The following is an 18,229-nucleotide window of genomic DNA, read 5'->3' as shown; positions in this document are numbered from 1 at the left end:
GAGTAAACTTTTCATCCCTACCAATTGATGATGCTACTAACGACCTCGCTATACATCTCAAAGCTATAGTACTATAGGGCGTTTCCAAAAAGATCCCAATCAACAAATGGACGAAAATCAGATTTCGTCCATTTGTTGATTTTTTTTTTAAACCGACCTGAAGACAGCCATCATCAGCAAGCAACGAGCATATAGGAAATGGAAAACACAAAGCCCCCTGAGGATTTTATTCTTTACAAAAAACTTTCTTAAACTGAAGAGACAAGCACACTAACATATTTTAACTAATAAACTCCAGCAATCAAAGCGTTCATTTGCAAAACATAGCTAAAGATTTGAGATGGATACAGAGTTGTTTTATTCATGGGTAGAAGCTGCCTTTGCAGACTCTACGACAGATGATGATACCTCATATATCATCCCTTTTCGAAACGTTGATCTTCTTTTCTCCATTGTACTTAACAAAGAGAACCTCATTAAAGTTATTAATGGGCTGGCAAATAAATCCACTGTCAGGCCGGATGGACTCCCATTAAAAATCAGCAGCGTTTTCATAGTTGATATTTTACCTAGCATCTTTAACGAAATAATAAGATCAATTTCTGTACTTGCTTCGGCAGTACATATATACTAATGTACCTTTCATTTGGTCGCAGTACCTTGTGAAATTACAAAGAATGCGAAGACACAAAGGTGTCTCACTCACAAATGTGTCAACAACAACATGGACATTGATCTTAGGAGGATTTGTAAAGACAGAAAGACTTTTTTGAAGAAACCTACGCCATGCTACAATTCGGAAACAACCAACACCTAATGAAAATTAGATTAAATCACAGCCTGTTAGCTGTGATTTAATTTAATTTTTGTATAACTTATATAATTTCTTATGTAACTCTTCCTTTCCACAGTTTTTAATCACATGTATCATTTTCTGCCTTAAGAGTTCTTTGAATCTAAGCCTAGTTATGCATTTTACAAAGTTAGAAAACAGATCAGCAATGCTCATTAGCAGAATTTTCAGAATTGTGAAGTGGAGCGTAAGTGGAAATATTAAATTGAATATTTCTTATATGAGCATCCAGTCTACATAAAATATTTCATAGCATTTAGATAGTTATACTGAAAGTTTTAAATGTTGAAGTTTGATAGAAGCTTTCAATAAAAAATGAAAAAAAATGTTTTATTCGTTGGGTTTTAATGAACTAATCTGGGCTTGTAGCATTTTGTAGAGGATTCCTCCTTTTGTCAAAAGGACAAAAGGAGGAATGGACAACTGATAATCAACCGCAGTATAAAAGGGGAGATATAATAGAACATGGACGATAATTCGTTTTAGAAGAATGGCTTTTCCCAAGTATTGTAACATATAAATATTAATAAAAAAGACCCTTTTAATTAAGGTCCCCAAAAGCGTAAAGATGGAAACTGATGATACGGAAAGCAGTGACCCGGATTCAGCCTCTCTCAGATTACTATTTCTACGGTAGAATGTCAAGAGATTTTAGGTGTATAAAATATAATTGTTAATAAACGTTCAGCATATCTATCGACCAATCAAAGTTTATTTATTTATTATTATTTTTTTTGGTGGATAATGAATAGGACGCCGAAATAGGGTTTGGGTACCGAAGATGCCAAATTGGCTATTGCACAGGAAAAGGCTTTCCCTCGCCCCGAACTACTTTTATTTAAAAAATATTTAGTTGAAGTACTGCTCAGAAAAGAAGAAATATATAAAAATAAATGATAAAGCAGTTATTTTTTGATTCCACAGGCTGCCTTAAGACGTATTATCAGAAATTACATTTCGCAACCTTTGCGGGACAGTACGTAAGAACTAAATAAAACCTGCGAAAAGTTTTCCGGGGTTGCAACGTTAATGAGACGCTTAAAAGAACAACCGCAACCCCTCTGTGAAAGTTAGAACGGTTAAATATCTAGGCGGTTCAAAGAGGCGGAGACGTTTCCCTTGTCTACTGCTGTAGATCCCCCTGGGAGGAGAAATAAACGCTGTTCCTCCTGTCCTAGCCCAGAAGCCGCTGCAGTTGCAACCTGTCACCACGAGAGGGAGCTAAGATATACTTGGGATATTCATATCTGCACGTGATAACGGAACAGGCATATTGTCCTCCAATAGAACCGAGGTAGGCGTTTCTACTCGCGTTAAAGCTCTCGTGGGTTGCACAGTTATGCTCCCGCCGGTTGCCGCTACCGACCTCGCGCCGTGACGACGCCGTATGACAAGCAATCTGGTAAGTGGTAGCTGCCCCGCATGGAATGCGTGACGGTCTCTGTCTCAGACAGCTGACACTGAGCTCCCCCAGCACTGTTCTGCCCGAAACAACCCCCTTTACGCTGTTGACTACCGTCCGGTTACACGATCGTCAGAGAAAGGTTTTTAAGCCTAATTTGGAAGCCCCACAAGGCTTTAAAAATTAAAATAAAGAAGAAGAAGAGTAGCTTAGAAGCTCTTTTACTTTACTTGTGTTGTGACCCCACGAACCAGCAAAATTTCGCCCTCAAAGATAGAAGATACCGCGAACATGGATGAGGCACAGCCGCAAAGTAAGTATAAACATTTTTTCTAGTTTTGGTTTATTATTAGGTGATAAGCGGTGAGTTATCTTTGGTAGTGCCGGTTGCTGTTTGCCCAGTTTCGCTACTGAACTCTCGGGACGGTTCTTCTTAGGAAGGGTTAATGTATTCGTATTATTTCATTTGTAAATGCCATGAACTCTTTGCCCTCCATCCCCTCCTTCCATCTTATGTGATGTTAGAACACACCAGACGCCCGCTGTTTCATTAGGAATTCCCATTGTAAACAAAGTCGCCTTTCCTTCACTTAAGTTACACTGAATTAACTGTGTTCTTTTCATTCCTCGTTAATTGGTTCTCTCCCTTCGGTGGCTAATTCTCCACATTATTAGTTCACTAAATTTTTTGACTTTATGTACACGCGTGCACAAAAATTGTTTAGTTTGGCCAGCGCCGTGATTGTTTGACCAGTTTCAAGTGATAGTGAAACCCTTTCCATGAATATAATTTTACACATGGCGCCTTCAAATATTTATTTACTAATGGAAGATATTTCAGGTATCAAATGAAGAAAAATGTATAATGACCAACAGATTTAGAAAATACATTTAACCAGGGCTGATCTTAGTAATTTTATCAAATTACTTGATGTTTGTTTGCGTGTCCTGGTTTATATCAGTAATTCGCTGTACGATCTCCTTCTACAAGATTGGACAATGGATTAAGAGGATGTTGAAGCGATAAGTTGTTTGCACCCTTAGGTTTTTCATTCTTTACGAATCGTCAGATCGAACTCTACTATAGTACTTTCGTATATCCTGGCATTTTAAACGGATTTTTTTCTAATTCTACGTAAGGAGGGAAAAATTATTTGCTCACACAGCTCATAACACAAGAGGCTAGTGAACTCTGCATTCAGTTCAGTTTGACTAGTTCAGCCATTCCACTTAAGCGTTGTCAACTGTTTGTTTACATCTAGGTGCCCCTTGCAGTAACCCACTCTTAATATTGATGATTCCTGTCATGTGCATTCCACTGTATTTAATTAATAAATAACAATGCATTTCTTTGCTTGTTTCCTGATGATGGACGATGGGGTCAAGTCTCGTTTCAAATGCTCTCATGAAATGAATATCCATCCTGCCTCGAAAACATGCGACAACATTGAATTAACATATCTCTCCTATAGTACAGCCAAATCAAGAAAGAGGTTTTTCTTAATTGTTTGCCTTTTAAGATGTAATTAACAGAGACAATTACACGTCATTAAATATTAAGACAATAGTCGTTTTATGGATATACAGCCCTTGATAATCCGAGTTTATCCCAAGAAAAACATGGCAGTAGTACGTATTAAATTGATCGTAGTGCTGATTTCCAGAAGAACTTTTGATATTTTTGGCGCAGTTAATGATAGGTCCTCATTTGTTCTAATACAGACTGTAGATGTATTCTGATGTTATAGGATAATATCAGTTGACGAACTTTATGCCGGACGTATTTGGTTAAAATGTAAATATCAATCTGCAATGGGAAGGATCCCTCGTTGTGTTCTTAAATTTGAGTATACGAACTTGTAGCGGATTTGGGACCCCCCTCCCCCCCGGTGCCTCCGTTGACAATATGAGCCACAGTAACAAAATATACTTGAAAGCTCAGCTTTTACTCTGAAGCCACATCTTTTCAGTCATTAGTCAGTCAATGCATCGCGATCTAAGTTTTGCCCATGCTATCTCATTTGAAATGTTTGGGTTGTGGTAAATTATGATGATGAATCGGAGAAAACATCAGTGGAATAGTAAAATGATAAAACTCAATATCCCATACGGATTTCCTCTTTAGGATTCTGTTTCAGATAAACGTATTACGAATGTGTAATAGTACGATTAGTTATTTTTACGCTTCCAGTAAATCACTTCCAATCACGAAATTTTGGCCTACGATCAAATATGCTCAGCATTAAAACTAACCATAGCTTTTTTTATCACGTGATCTCATCATACTGGACAATAAGTTTCAAAAGGAAAAAATATATATCCATACTTAACAGCATCTGTAATTTCATTGTGTTCTTCAAAGAAATAAATCTAACTGGAATACTACTATTTTCGAAGTCGAATTAGATTCGTTTGTATTTGAAATAAATACACCGCTATCTATTATTATATTGCATTCATACGGTTTTACTTCTCACCTTAGGGCCAGGTTTTTCATATTACGTTTTAATTCATGTTTACTCAACGTCGAACTGTCCTAAATACACCAGTAGTGGTTTTTCATCCCAAAAACATTTCTAGTTTTTGCTTTGAGTGCGATAACTGCATTCTCGAACTCCAAGTTAACCGATGAAGTTGATTTGTTCACGGTTCCATAATCAATCAAAGGAGACGTTAATCGAAATAGTAACGTTGATGGAAGGTTGCCCACAAGCCAGAAAAATCTTGGATATTCGGAAGTACGTGGTGTATCTTGTAAAGAATAGTGACAGGCATAAGCGGAATTTGACCTTGTGATTCTTATTCATTACCATTTTTTTCTCCTAATTCTCATGAAGTTCGTGGTTCGGCAACAAATAGGGAGGAGGAAGATGAAGAAGTAGGAAAATAAGTGGTTTGCTACAGACAAACTGAATATCCGTCCATATCGCGAGGTTTCTCCGCCGATACGTTGCGGCATTTTCGTCTCCGGTCATAACCATAGGTTGAACGCCGACAAGGAGGAAAGGTGTGTTCTGGGGAGGGAACGCTAGGCTCGATATGCATGGGCAACGTGTGTTTGCCGCGGACGTGGGCCCATCGCCGTTCTTGTCCGCTAGTCGGCAATCGTAATCCGTAGAACAAATGCCGTGTTTTAGAAGCGGTGAATGAGGGTTATTCGCATTTTGTGGAATACTTGATTTATTGAAATTCGATTCTTTGTTACTTCCAAGTTTTTCCTACATTTCGAATCGATGTTGAAGCGGTCAGCTTCAGAAAGTGCTATCGCTAAGAACGTTGGGCGCTTTCGATTTAAGTGTCAGATGTATTGCTCTTTAACGTTCAGGCACGATATCGCATTCCATTTGTCGACAAAGTTTTTATGGTTAATAGCGACACTGTTCTTTAGTTTTCTGATAACAATTTAAACGGTGATGTAAGAAACTTTTCACTTACCCCAAAACGAGCGTGTGAACGAAGCTTCAGGTAAATATACTTGATTTCATCTTACGATCGTCAAATACCCCATACTTTATTGGCTAGCTCTTCGGTGCAACCAATATTTTTAAAATTCATAAACGTGATACTCTGTAGCTGCTAGAAAGATGCCTCGATACACTTTAAAATTTGATTATTCTGACAAACAGTTACAAAGGTGGTTGTTAACTCGCCTCTTCTCCAAGATGGATACCCTACAGTAATTTTCCAAAAAAACATAACGCATTACTATAAAGATTTTAACTTGATGTTGTTCAACGCTGTGAAACGTAATGATTTTTATATTCTGTCATGTGTGATACTCTAGATTTCTGAAGATTGTCTCCTCCTAACGTGAAAATCACACAATCTCATCTGCAGGAATACGTTACGAAGAGTTTTCATTATACCTGGCATCTTAGTGTTGGTTTACAATATAATATTAACGACAGAGACAGTAAGGGAACAGGGAATGTGGTTCTTTTGCAGTAGATAGAAACAATGAGTTGTCTTCTCTCCAGAGTATTCTAATTGGGGTCCTGGACCTAATCAAATGACCTTGCAGGTGAAAGGTCCATCGAGAGCGTACGGCCAGGAATAAGAGAATTTTAGTGATTTCAGCAAAGCATGATCCACTCTTCAGACTTCCCTACCCCAGATTTTTTCACGTCCTTTACCAAACTAATGTGTTCAGTTAATTGGAGCTGATTATTCAGACTTCCCTACCCCAGATTTTTTCACGTCCTTTACCAAACTAATGTGTTCAGTTAATTGGAGCTGATTAGAGTGAAGATATGCACATTGGATTTGTGATTTAATTGGCTATAAGGGTAACTGTTCTTTATGTAATTCATTGCAGTTGTGTATTTATGCAGAACTGACACAGCATTATAGAATCCCTTGTGGAGTTGGGCGATTACATTTTCGAGTTTTACTGGTACAATATTATCTCTCGAAGGATGAAAGAAGAGTGAACTGTTTCAATGCATACAGCAGTTATGACGGTGTGGGAAAACCACGATATTCTCATTACTAAATATAAAAGCATGGTGAACATGTGGATTTGAGTAGTCGTAGTAAAACTCGTATGCGTGGTTGTGTTCTTAACATGAGTGACATTTGATTCCGGTAGATGGCTTTTCGCATTACGTCGGGTGAATTTTCTGGCATATCTGGAAATACATGAATGCTAATTTCAGTTGAGTATGGTTATAAACAACAGCAGTTGCCTAGATTGCGAACACATGACATATCGGGAGTATTTGTTTGCGCCTTTTGTATGTTCATTGTTCAATCCAAAAAAGGGACGCTCCATATTTGTTCTAAAATCTCGGTACAAAAAAAATATGCTGCGATTCTTTAGCAGAAAGAATACAAAAATAGTACTGTCATTAGAAATAAAATATATAACTAATCTAATTATAAATTGAATTCGGAAAATATAATTCACGCTTAAAAGTTGACAGCTTTCAATGAATAGCGATTTTGCTAATACGCTGTTTCACATTTTTAACTTTCATTGCTTATATAAGTAAACTCATGTGCTTTGGTTGTAGCAGTCTGTTTCCTTCCAATGCTAACAGCATATTAATCGCATACTTCCATCTCCGTCAAATTGTGATTACTCTGGCAGTATGCGATGGAGATCGAAGTGTGTAATCAGCCAAATGACCTTCGTAATTGGAGAAAGGTATACGAGTTAATACAGAAACACAGAAAGGCTCGAGTTTCTTTCCATGGACAACCATGGAACTTTACAGGCTTCCGGAGACTGCGGTTTGCCTCCTGGGCATGTCAAAGCACACACACCCTTCCTTCATTCTCAGTAATCTTAGCAGGGGTTCGTTTTGGACTGCGATTTGCAAAAAGCTGGCTCCAACTGTGAACTTGCTCTGTCACCCAGGTCATGCGTACGATTATTAATATATCCGAACACGGATGAAATATGTGGCCTCGTGCATTTGTTTTCTGTCACAGGCGACCAACATTGTGCCAGTGTGCGTTACCAAAAACAATCTTATCTTCTACGATGCAGTGGAAATTGTATATTCAGGAAATCTGCTCCACGGGAATGGCCAAACCTCGTTGAAAAGGCGCAGTTCTATATTTTATTCCCCCTTCCAAAGATTTGCTTTTATGATTTAGCAACCACTTACCAACCAACAGGAATATTGCGTACTAGTGTACATTCAGCTTAAGAGATGCCATTGAATAATTTGCATATTTTATAAAGGTCAATGTGTTTGGATTATTTTAAAAGAAATCCCCGAAACAATGGAAATATTTCTCGCAATTCCTTGTAAATATAAGATTTCCGAAAATAACGAGGGCGGAACGCACACAAAAGCAAGTGTCTACTCTTGAATATCGAGCATGCTTTTAAGGAAGGTTTTAAATTGAAAAGATAGTTTGATATTGCATCTAAATTTTAATTAGATCTAATATTTTTGAGAAGTGCAATGCTAAGAAATCCTTATAACTGCAGATGTCAGACGAATCCATTCTGTTGCAGCTGACATCTGCAGTTATAAGGATTTTAACTGTGCCATATCCATAAGGAATAAACAGGGGTTGGAACTTGCACCATTGGATTTCAGATAATAAACCTGGAGTGGTCAGGAGCGGGAATACAATAGCCAATTCCTTTTGGGAGGACCGTGGTTCAAGCCGCGACTGTACAACTGAGAAAGGTAAACACCTGGACATTACCCTACGTGCTTTTTGTTTTATAAAATCTTTGGCGGTCATAAATATAATTCCATAGCGTTTGGCGTAGAGGTAAAGCTAAACAAAACTTTAATGTATATTTTTATGATTAGGGTAAGTGATGCATACTGGGGAGTCCACTGGGACATCTAATTCTAATACGCAGTAATCCCTAAGAAGTAAAAAAACAAGTTTCAGCGCACGCACTAGTGAAGTTTCGCAGTCAAGACTTCAAGACCGTGAATTGCAATGTCTGCTTCAGATAACTTTAATATATTTTTATGATTCATACATCATTTGAGCGAATGCTCCTTTCCCCACAAAAGGAATGTTCCTGTAGAGATTTTCAGAGTTGGTTTAACTTTTATTTGAATGAATTAAACCGGTTTCTTAATTTTTAAAGTAAAAAATATTTAAATGCCTATAGTTTATGCTAGCGAACAGAATATTAATATCAGTCATTTTATTTATTTTTACGTGCGTTGCTTTCTTCTCAGAAGTTACAATTATTTGGCATTTTCCCGTTTAAGATTTCGCTTCCAGACGAGATGCACTGAGCTAATTTCGATGATTATGGTTTGCACATCGACAACACAGCGCTATCATGTCCAACTGCCCTCTACCTCTCAAATGCATCGATAAAAAAAGAAATATTAGTAGGATTATATCGGTTTTACTGACTTTTCAATTACAAAACCATTTCTGACTGTGGACATTAAAAAATATTTAAAAATCTACCGAGCCGCCAAAGATTAACTGCTAATAAGCGCTTCCTTACATTAAACATATCTGTTAACAGGGAAGAACTTGGCAGCCTTTCCTACTATTACCGTCCGTTTTCGTCGTCAAAATACGAAAAGTATAATGATTACTGATAATGATTCCCGTACCGGAAGAAGGATTGTTAAAGTTCCAGCCCACTCTGAAAATTACGGTAATAATTCTCCACATGGTTGACCCTCCCTTCTTTTAGAGCGAACATCTCTTCTTGCTTCCCGATGTCACACGAATGTGCACATGACATGACTTCCTTCGTCTGCGGCTGTCAAAGCCGAAATCAGGAAGAGATATTTGATAAGGGTTTCCTTAATTGTCCCTTAACGCGCCTTTTAATTGAAAGTGTCACTGTTAACTGTGTCCTGGAATGCATATTAAACACCTCGCACAAAATAATACCAGTTTCTTTAAATGACCTCTCTGAGAATGCATATCTTAACTACTTCCTTAGCTGGAATGAGAATTAAGATAAGGCAGTTCTAATAATTACCATTCTCGTACAATGTCCTCGTTACCAACTGTTGGTAAACATTTCAACCACCGAAATGAAGTCAAATAAGCCGGTGGTGCACGCCGAGCTGCTGCAATACTGTCAACAAAAACATGCAGTGGGGAGGATTTTAATTCCTTAATTTGTCTTGTAATAAAAAGTAAACTTAATTGAACCTGTTATGACGAAACAATTCGAGGGGAAAAAATGTATCGCTCTTTTGTTAAAATATTCAGCATTTTTACTAATAAACATCTTTGCTAAAATAAATTTCTCCTTATTAAATATAGCAGTAGCTCTTAACACGTAGGTGCTGTTTTCTGAGATGATTCTCCTTCTGAACATTAGGATAAGCAAGCAGAGGGAAGTGAATCACTTAAGCTGTAAATGCCAATCAAAAATTAATGTCACAAAAGTGCGCATTGTATGTCAGATAACTAAACTCATTAGTCTTATTGTATTGCATGAAATAACCTAAAAATAGCTCAGAGAATTGTAATAATTTTGATGTAGTACTGACATTGTCGTTAATAACTATTTATTATTCAAATATCGGCATTAAGTACCCTTTAAGCCTATGAGACATTTTTATCTCGCGTTTGTCCAGCGATAGAATTAAACAGCATCTGCAATTCGTTGATAGAAACAGGGATTGTACGTCTGAGTTGGCACGTTGTTATTTATAATCGCTGGTCCTTAAGGGGGAGTTGAGATGGGTGCAATGCATCTGAGCCCCGCAGTGAAAAAGGGCCCCAAATCCAAACAAAGGCCAGCCCCTTCAATCTACGCATGAACTCCTCTTTACTGTCCTTATCCCCAACGCTAATTCTCGCACTATTCCTCTCCTCTACACTCCCTTAAGAATGGCCCTGATTGCATCCATAATTTTCTAAATGCAACATTTAATCCCCCCCTCCCCCACCAAATTATTTACTGCCCAGACCTCACTAGTCCGTAAATCTGAGAAATTCCCTTATTTTCCGATGCTTTGGAATCTCAAAATTACAAACACGTCATTAGCATATGAGTCGCTCTGATACTGGAATTGCTGGTTACTGTTACTACTTATTCAGAGATTTTACTACCTTTGTTGCTGGTCTTTATAATAGGTTTAAATTTCAGACACACTATGAGCATGTGTCAGTTGCAATAGAATTTACTTTATAGGATTTTAGTTAGATTGTACAGGCAATTCATTAAATCATCACCCCTTCAAATCGGGTCAGAGTGCGTCTCGAGAACGTGACTTAGTACCAGTTTGACGTTTTAAACCATTATTTGTATCCCAGTTTTAAACCGGAGGACAGTTCGACAAGTTTTTGGTAGATGGGAGACTAGAATCTTGCTTTACACCTGTTCAGGATGTGACTAATGCTCGGCTTGACCTGGAACGTCTTGCTCTGGATTTCATCTCTTCCAGAACGTCCCAAAGATATTCATGAGGATTCAGAAATCGGATGGAAATGGCAGGTTCACCACTTTATTTTCCTGAAGCCGTTGAACTGACCTTGCTTTGTGAGATGGAGCGTTGTCTTGCTGATACAAATACAGCCTCTCTCAAAGAAAATCCGCAGAGCTCTAGAATTGATTATTACTCCTCATGGATGAAGTTCCAATTACTGAGTGGTTGTGCATTTCTCTTCCGAAGATATCAAATTGCACCTCTAAAGCCATGATGTAATGAAAAATATGGTCAAGAGCTTATCTTACATAAATTTTAACAATTAATTTGTGGTAATTACTGCGCTAAATTGGATTTCGACAGGAATAATACGTAGGAAAAAGTTCGGCTTACGTACAGCCCTATTTTCAGTTTATTCTTCAAATACGTGCGACTGAAACCTTGCGTGTAAACATATTGTACATTAAGTGAGATGATGTTATTTGTATACTGAACTACATTCGGTTTAAAGATTTGAAAATTACATCTTAATAGCTTAAAGGAACTTTTATAATTCATTTATATTTTCATTTGGATGCATTTTTCCATGAATGCAGTATAATTGTTTTTACAGCATCCGATCGACCATCATTGAAGTAATCCTACATGAATGTAAACGCATCAGCAGTTCTCATGACGTCTCTTCAAAATAATAAGAAGCAATGGTATCATGTAATGAAGATAACCAGTGCGAAAAATCAGATTCCTTAGTGAAAGCTACTTCTGATTTGTCATTTACACGTAAATGACAAATCAGAAGTGGTTTGTTTGGATAACTCCCAAAATGCACAGTTTCCTCCACATCCTTTCATTTTTCTGCCACATATTCCTGAATTCTGTTCCCTACAGTATCTTATCGAGCTAGATAAGTTTGCTTGTGAGTCGACTTATCTTATGCTTGCTTCCACCGAAGCAAAGTTATTCATTAGCGTTAACTTGAAGCCACAGTTGCCAGTCGCGATTACTGACCATCGTCGGAATCTGCTCAACGGTACGAATAAGCTAGACGCACATTCTCGGCGCCAGCTGCCGGACGTTGGTGTCATCTCCGACTATAATAAACCAAGCTACCCGTAAGAAGGTCTTGTAGTCAGTCTTATTTAGCTGACCGATGCATTCCAGCAGAGAGCGTATTCAAATTAAACGTGTTGTTAGATCTTTGAGGCTGAAAGTAATATTTGCACGTGCGGGACAGACTTGTCTGAGGCTATTGCCATCAAGCTCAGTCAGCATCCACTTAGGTAACTAACTAACATATTGGAATTACGAAGTAATTCCCCGTCTGTGTAGCTGTTCAAGATGCTAATTGAGAATAGAACTTCTTAAAATATGATGGCGTTGTCAGTTTTCATGCGTCATTCATCAAATTTCTTATCTAAAGCAGTTGTTGACTTCTTTTGAACTGAATGAAGTAAATCCGTATGTATTTATTAATTGGCACAGGGGCATTTATGTATAGGAAAATGTTTACGTTCGTGTGAAAAGTTTTTTTGAAAAAACAAAGTGAATATTAGCTGACTCAAAACAATATTATCTTCTCTTCCATATTTATTGTTCCAACTACAGTTAATTTAAATTTAATATTTTCGGTTATTGCATTAATGGAAAACGTGCATGCTATACCTTTCGTTCGAGTTACTTTATTTAAATAAATTACGGGCCAGTCACCCCTCACATGCAACGAAAATGGGGTTTATTAGCGAAGTTTGTAAATATCCGATATTTACAAACTTTGTTGATACAAAGTGCCAAGAAAAAATGTGAATTAACCCATCATACACCGTGCATCCCTACGTGATTTTATACACACACTGAATGGCTGGCTACAATATAATTAAGGCACTAATCTTAATTGCAAAGAAGTCTTGTTTTCCCTAAGGAACAGGCGGTAAGTTCCCTCCTGATGCATATATTCACAGTGTAACAAGAAACTTAGACGAAGGTGGAGGGTAATGACTCTTTCAGGAAGTTTCATTTATAGTATATGAATTACCGTATTTTGCTAACCATAAGATGTTCTTAATTCCTGGAAAATGTTGCTGAAAATTCCCCTGCGTCTTATGGTCCGTTGTTAGCGAAAGTATGTCCAAATTCTCAGCTTGCCTAATAAAAAATGTTATGGTAGTTGTTAATATGAATGTTTCAGACCATCCCGTTACAGAGGCATCAGTAAAGGACGGTTGATGAATTGAACACGGAGTTCGCTGTAATTCGGGAGGCCTTGTCCAACTGCATTCATTGGACATCATAATTAACAAAATGTTTAAAGTTTTTCATGTGAAAAGACTGTACCAAATCGATGGAGGCACCAAATTAAGATTCGACACCAACAGGAAGCGACCAACCATTTCCCAGTGGGGGAATGGGATAAACTTAGTGGGAGTTAGTGGAAAACAAGACTGTTGCTACGTCATTCAAGAAATGGAATCGGTAGTGCTCTTGATGGCCGGATGATGCACTCTTTGAAGAAAGTAACTTAAGACCATAACGTCATTAATGACTAACTAACAGTACTGACGACGCATTATTGATATGCATAACCTGACAGACTACTCTAGTAGACTGTACATTATGCGATGAATGAAACCTTCGTTTCACACCGACGTTTTGGTTAATAAGTATCTGTAAATCTGTTAAAAATTTACTCTGTAAAATGTTTCCCCAATTATTATTATTTTTAAATTTCTTGTCTAAAAGATGGGTACATCTTATCGTCCGGAAAATAAGATATATAGCCTAAGATTTCAAAAAAGAAATGTCAAAAGAAGGGGAGGGGAATATTTCATCATAAAAAGCATAATGCAAAGTGTGGCAAAGGGGTAATTAGTTCAACGCCTTTTTTTATACACCCTCCATATATGTCAGTCTCCTGGATAGACCTAGGTTCGAGATCCGAGGTATTTTTCGAAGCTTCCTCAGTCGAAGTAGTTATCCAACCCCCCCCCCCCCTACAGAGGCAATAGGGTTTCCTCTGGGAATTATTCCAATTTTTGTTAGCCATACAACTTTCAAATCGGTCCTTCAACACAAATTATAATAATATGAATTCGAGACAATATGCAATTGATGCGCCATGAAATTCTAAAAACAACCTTGTTATACAGTGGCAGTATAAACTTCTCTATAAATTATATCGAGGAAGCTTTCTTTGCATAAAAAGTCGTACAATAACCAGGGACTATTGAAAATCAAATCTATTATGTGGCCGATTACTTGGAAAGAAGGGTAAAAAGTTCGAATATGAATTCATTCGACTGGCTTAAAGTTAGACTAATCTAAGAAATTTTCTTAGGATCTTAATAGAAGTATATTAAGCTTCACCTGAAACATGTCTTGTTCTTATTGAACTATATCTACCACTACAAGGAGTTCATGACTCTCAACAAGATTTAGTTTAGATGTTGTTTTCTCTGGACCCAGGAGTCCCATTTTGACATGAGACCAATTAATGCTTTTCCAAACAAAAACCTTACAATGATTATTCCTAATAGAATTAGATTTAAATATGGGTTTAACCGGTAAGCGATTTTATTGTATTATTGTGCTCGATATCCTTATTTTGGGCCGAACTCTGCATCGAATCTGTTTCAGTTGCAAGTGGATAAAATAGGCTACAGCTGGTTATAAAAGGGTGTAGCAAGTTCTACAGGTTATTTTCCTTTTTTATATGCATTACTTTTAACATTTCTTTCGTTTGCTCTGACAAGCAGAAAACGAAATGTTTATATTAATGCAGTACTTTTTTATTCCTGCGTGAATAGATTTGTTGCCAACGTACATGGCCTCAATAGCTTTCGGCCGAGATCTGGACGGCTGCTTCTCGTTGTTCTAGGTAACTTCGCATGTTTTGGCATTGTGTTTAGCGCTGCTGTATAATTCTGTGTCTGTTTGCAGTTATGTTAGCCTGATTACTCGGCAGAAGTGCAGTGTCTGTATCGCTTCGTCCTTTTTCTTTTCTTATGATTAAGACAGATGGATAGATTTCTTTCGTGCGACTTATCACCGACGAATGGACAAATATAATCGTAGCGGTTTTCTCACAACAGTTCGGCCTCATTGGAGTTAGTTAGTAACGAGTTTTGCCTGCAGGAGTAGATTCTAATCTCCAGAGAAGCTTGAGGGTTCGAATGCCCTTCGCTGACTGGCAGAACTTTTTTCTTTTAGATCTTTATTATGAATGTACGTAGTAATGGGCGCAGTGCATCACTAGTGTTGCTCACCACGGTATTGGGAGCATCGAGAAAGAATTATGGAATGCAAGTTTTCTTGTGTTGAGATACTCGGTGTTTTTCTCCATCCTTCAGAACAGACAAACTGACCCTCAGAATATGAATTTTGTGCAAAATTTTGCATGCGCTAATCCAGAGATTAAGGGGGAGTTCTCGTCACATGATGATGGTAAACTTTGGATGTCTTAAATAAAAAAAAAGTAATTCTGGAGCGAAACAAGATGCAAACTAATCGCATTTCTTGAGGGGGAGGGATTTAACATTTTGCTTCATCTGTGACGTGTTTATCCGATATTAATGGATGGATTAAGTGTTGTCAGGGGTGAAATTAATATACTGGACTGAAGCAACACACGAAATCAGAATGTCATGTTAACATTGAGAATTAAGACAAAGTACGCCTCATGATGGTTGATTTTCAATGCTTGTTTATTTATCATTGTTATTGCGTCCTGCACGGTTTGTTGAGGGGGCGATTATCTCCCTTATACTCTTTCTACCTCAGCTCTGTTACCTACTGTTGGTTATTGTTTGAGAGCGACCTTAGAACTGCACATGCGCGTTTTCTCAGGTCGGTTACCTCTGTTTAAGTGTGAAAACAGGAATTCCAGTTGAAAAATCTCACGCTTGCAGCCTGAGACTAATTCGATAATGAACCAAAGGAGGGAGAGAGCGGTGAAAGTTGGTTTCGAACCTGAAGTGCTTTGTAAAGATGATAAAAAGCATAGTAACTCGCCAGAGAATGCAGCATTCTAAATTAAATGTAGTACTGATGGATAAAAAAATGCATTAAAATGGCTTCCCCGTAGAATTTGCCATGCGTGAAATTCAGTAAACACGGAAAACATATCATTGCTTTGCTGTTTTCCTTTCCGCAGTGAAAATAGTGTAAAATCATTTTAAAATACAGAATATGTTCGTGTACACAATGCATTTCTTTTCAATATCAATTTTGTTATTGATATTGATTTAAAAATCAATTCCTCTTGTGGTTGGTGACCATGTTTGTTCTTAATTTGAACTCTAGAAATTATTGGCTTATATTCAACGGCTTCTTGTATGCTACATAAGGAATATAATTACAGTTTTAGGGAATGCACGGTTTTCATTGCAACTTGACGTTTTATCTTAATCAGCGATTGTCGAAGAATGTCAGATGTTACTGCCATTTCTGAGAAAGAAAACGTTTTCTCGCAAGCTTAGAAAGATTTAAATCAAATTGGGAAGTTAATAACAGGTTTCAGTGGAATAAATGAATTTGCAATGTGGGTTGATAATACAAATTATGCCTGTCTTTCAAATTTCCAGCTCCAACTGGCGTATTGACTGAATGGATCGGGCTCCATATCTGATGAACATTTTTGTTGTTTTTCTGAAATTACCTGCAATAAATTCGAGTTTCCTTGCCACTTTCTTTGAGATAATTGCTAATCAGATGGACTGTAATATTTTATGAAAAACAACATAAGCTTTTTCATCTGATTTGTAATTTTTATACGATTTATTATGACGTTAAAAATTTGCACGTAGTAGCTATGGAACACTTAGTGTTTGGATAACCTCGACTACCCTTGTCTTCGTTATTTCGACTACAGAACTGGATAAGTTTATGGAGTTAAACTGTCTCGTCATTGATGGACAAAATCTAATTTCCTAACATTTTCATTAGAAAGACAGTTGAATGAACATTTTCAGAAATGAGAATTTCTCGCTTAAATGTACAGTTGAAACAGTTTCTGACAATTAAATGTACGAATAAATATTAGTTATACGTGATTAAGGAAATCATTAACCTTTGACCACAAAGCAATCTATATTTTTGAACGTTCACTCGACTGGCTAACAAATGAATAAGGGAAAAGATTCATTACTCCATATCGTTTTTCTGAATGGTTGAGTACTGTTCAGTGAAATAGTATTTCCATATATTTTTTGTATCCATTATTTTCGTGGCATTGCGGACTATAAATGTCCTAAACACCCCGAGTTAATTACTCTCCTTGATAATTTGTTTTATCCTTTTAGTCCAAGTCTTATGTCCATGATAAGCATCATTTATATAACGCCTTAGATACAATCGCTTCTTATCTAATGACTATACAGTTTAGTCTCGGAGATTGCTTGGCAACTCGCATGGACTTATTAGTGTGTTACATTAGTGAAGGATAGAAATGGTTTATCTTTGGGAGGAGAAAAAAATCCACAGCTTTTCTTGGTAGAAGTGAATTTCTTTAGTCGTTAAACACTTGGATTCTTCATTTTCTCTGGATGGTCAAGTTTCCATTTCATCAGCTGCTCTGATTTGTATAGAGGAAACTCTGCTTATTTTATTATCGCCTTCAAGTATGTTTTACCTGTTCAAATGATACGAGTGAATTTTTCTTTCCATAAATTTTTGTAGTCAAGAATGCTTTCCAAATCGGTTACTGTTAAACGGACTTACTAATTAAATTACTCCGATTATTTGGCGTTCTCAAAGAACACAATTCACTGTCATCAGCGTGAAAATAATATTGGAATGAATGCTATATGACAATAAAAAAAGATTGGAAACCTAAAATAATGCAACTTGCCTCTCAATTGCTTATGTGTTAATGAATGGGATTGATTAAAGAGGTGTGGATATTAAAAACTGGTTGAAATTAAATTGCGTGGTGGAAAGTGAACTTTTCTCAATACTCGTATCGAAATGACAAATCTGTAAAAATACCATAAATTGTAACTGCCATCATGCGAAATCACTTCCTGACCCGAGTGAGATGCGCACATTTCTCTTGCCATTAAAAAAAGAAAAAAAGTGTTGTCATAAACTGAGGCCGACAAGCAGGAAGTCCTCGCAAATTTCAAGGACATTTTCTTCAAAGCATGGACTTGG

General features: G+C 37.2%; 1 protein-coding gene across 1 annotated transcript in view; it reads left to right on the top strand.

The window, feature by feature from the left end:
• The window catches only part of tup (LIM1_Isl and LIM2_Isl domain-containing protein tup), a 182,517-nt gene that overhangs the window by 13,320 nt on the left and 150,968 nt on the right, over positions 1-18,229 (top strand). The window contains exons 2-3 of the mRNA XM_090389947.1: positions 2,609-2,618; positions 9,217-9,351. Of these exons, the coding sequence (XP_090246073.1) occupies positions 2,609-2,618; positions 9,217-9,351 (145 nt within the window). The remainder of the gene's footprint in view (positions 1-2,608; positions 2,619-9,216; positions 9,352-18,229) is intronic.

Source organism: Mastigoproctus giganteus, chromosome 2 (genome assembly GCF_048544385.1).
Source record: "Mastigoproctus giganteus isolate SK-2022 chromosome 2, ASM4854438v1, whole genome shotgun sequence".
Classification (NCBI taxonomy): domain Eukaryota; kingdom Metazoa; phylum Arthropoda; class Arachnida; order Uropygi; family Thelyphonidae; genus Mastigoproctus; species Mastigoproctus giganteus.
Note: the sequence above shows the minus strand (reverse complement) of the source record. Positions and strands in the feature narration are given on the sequence as shown.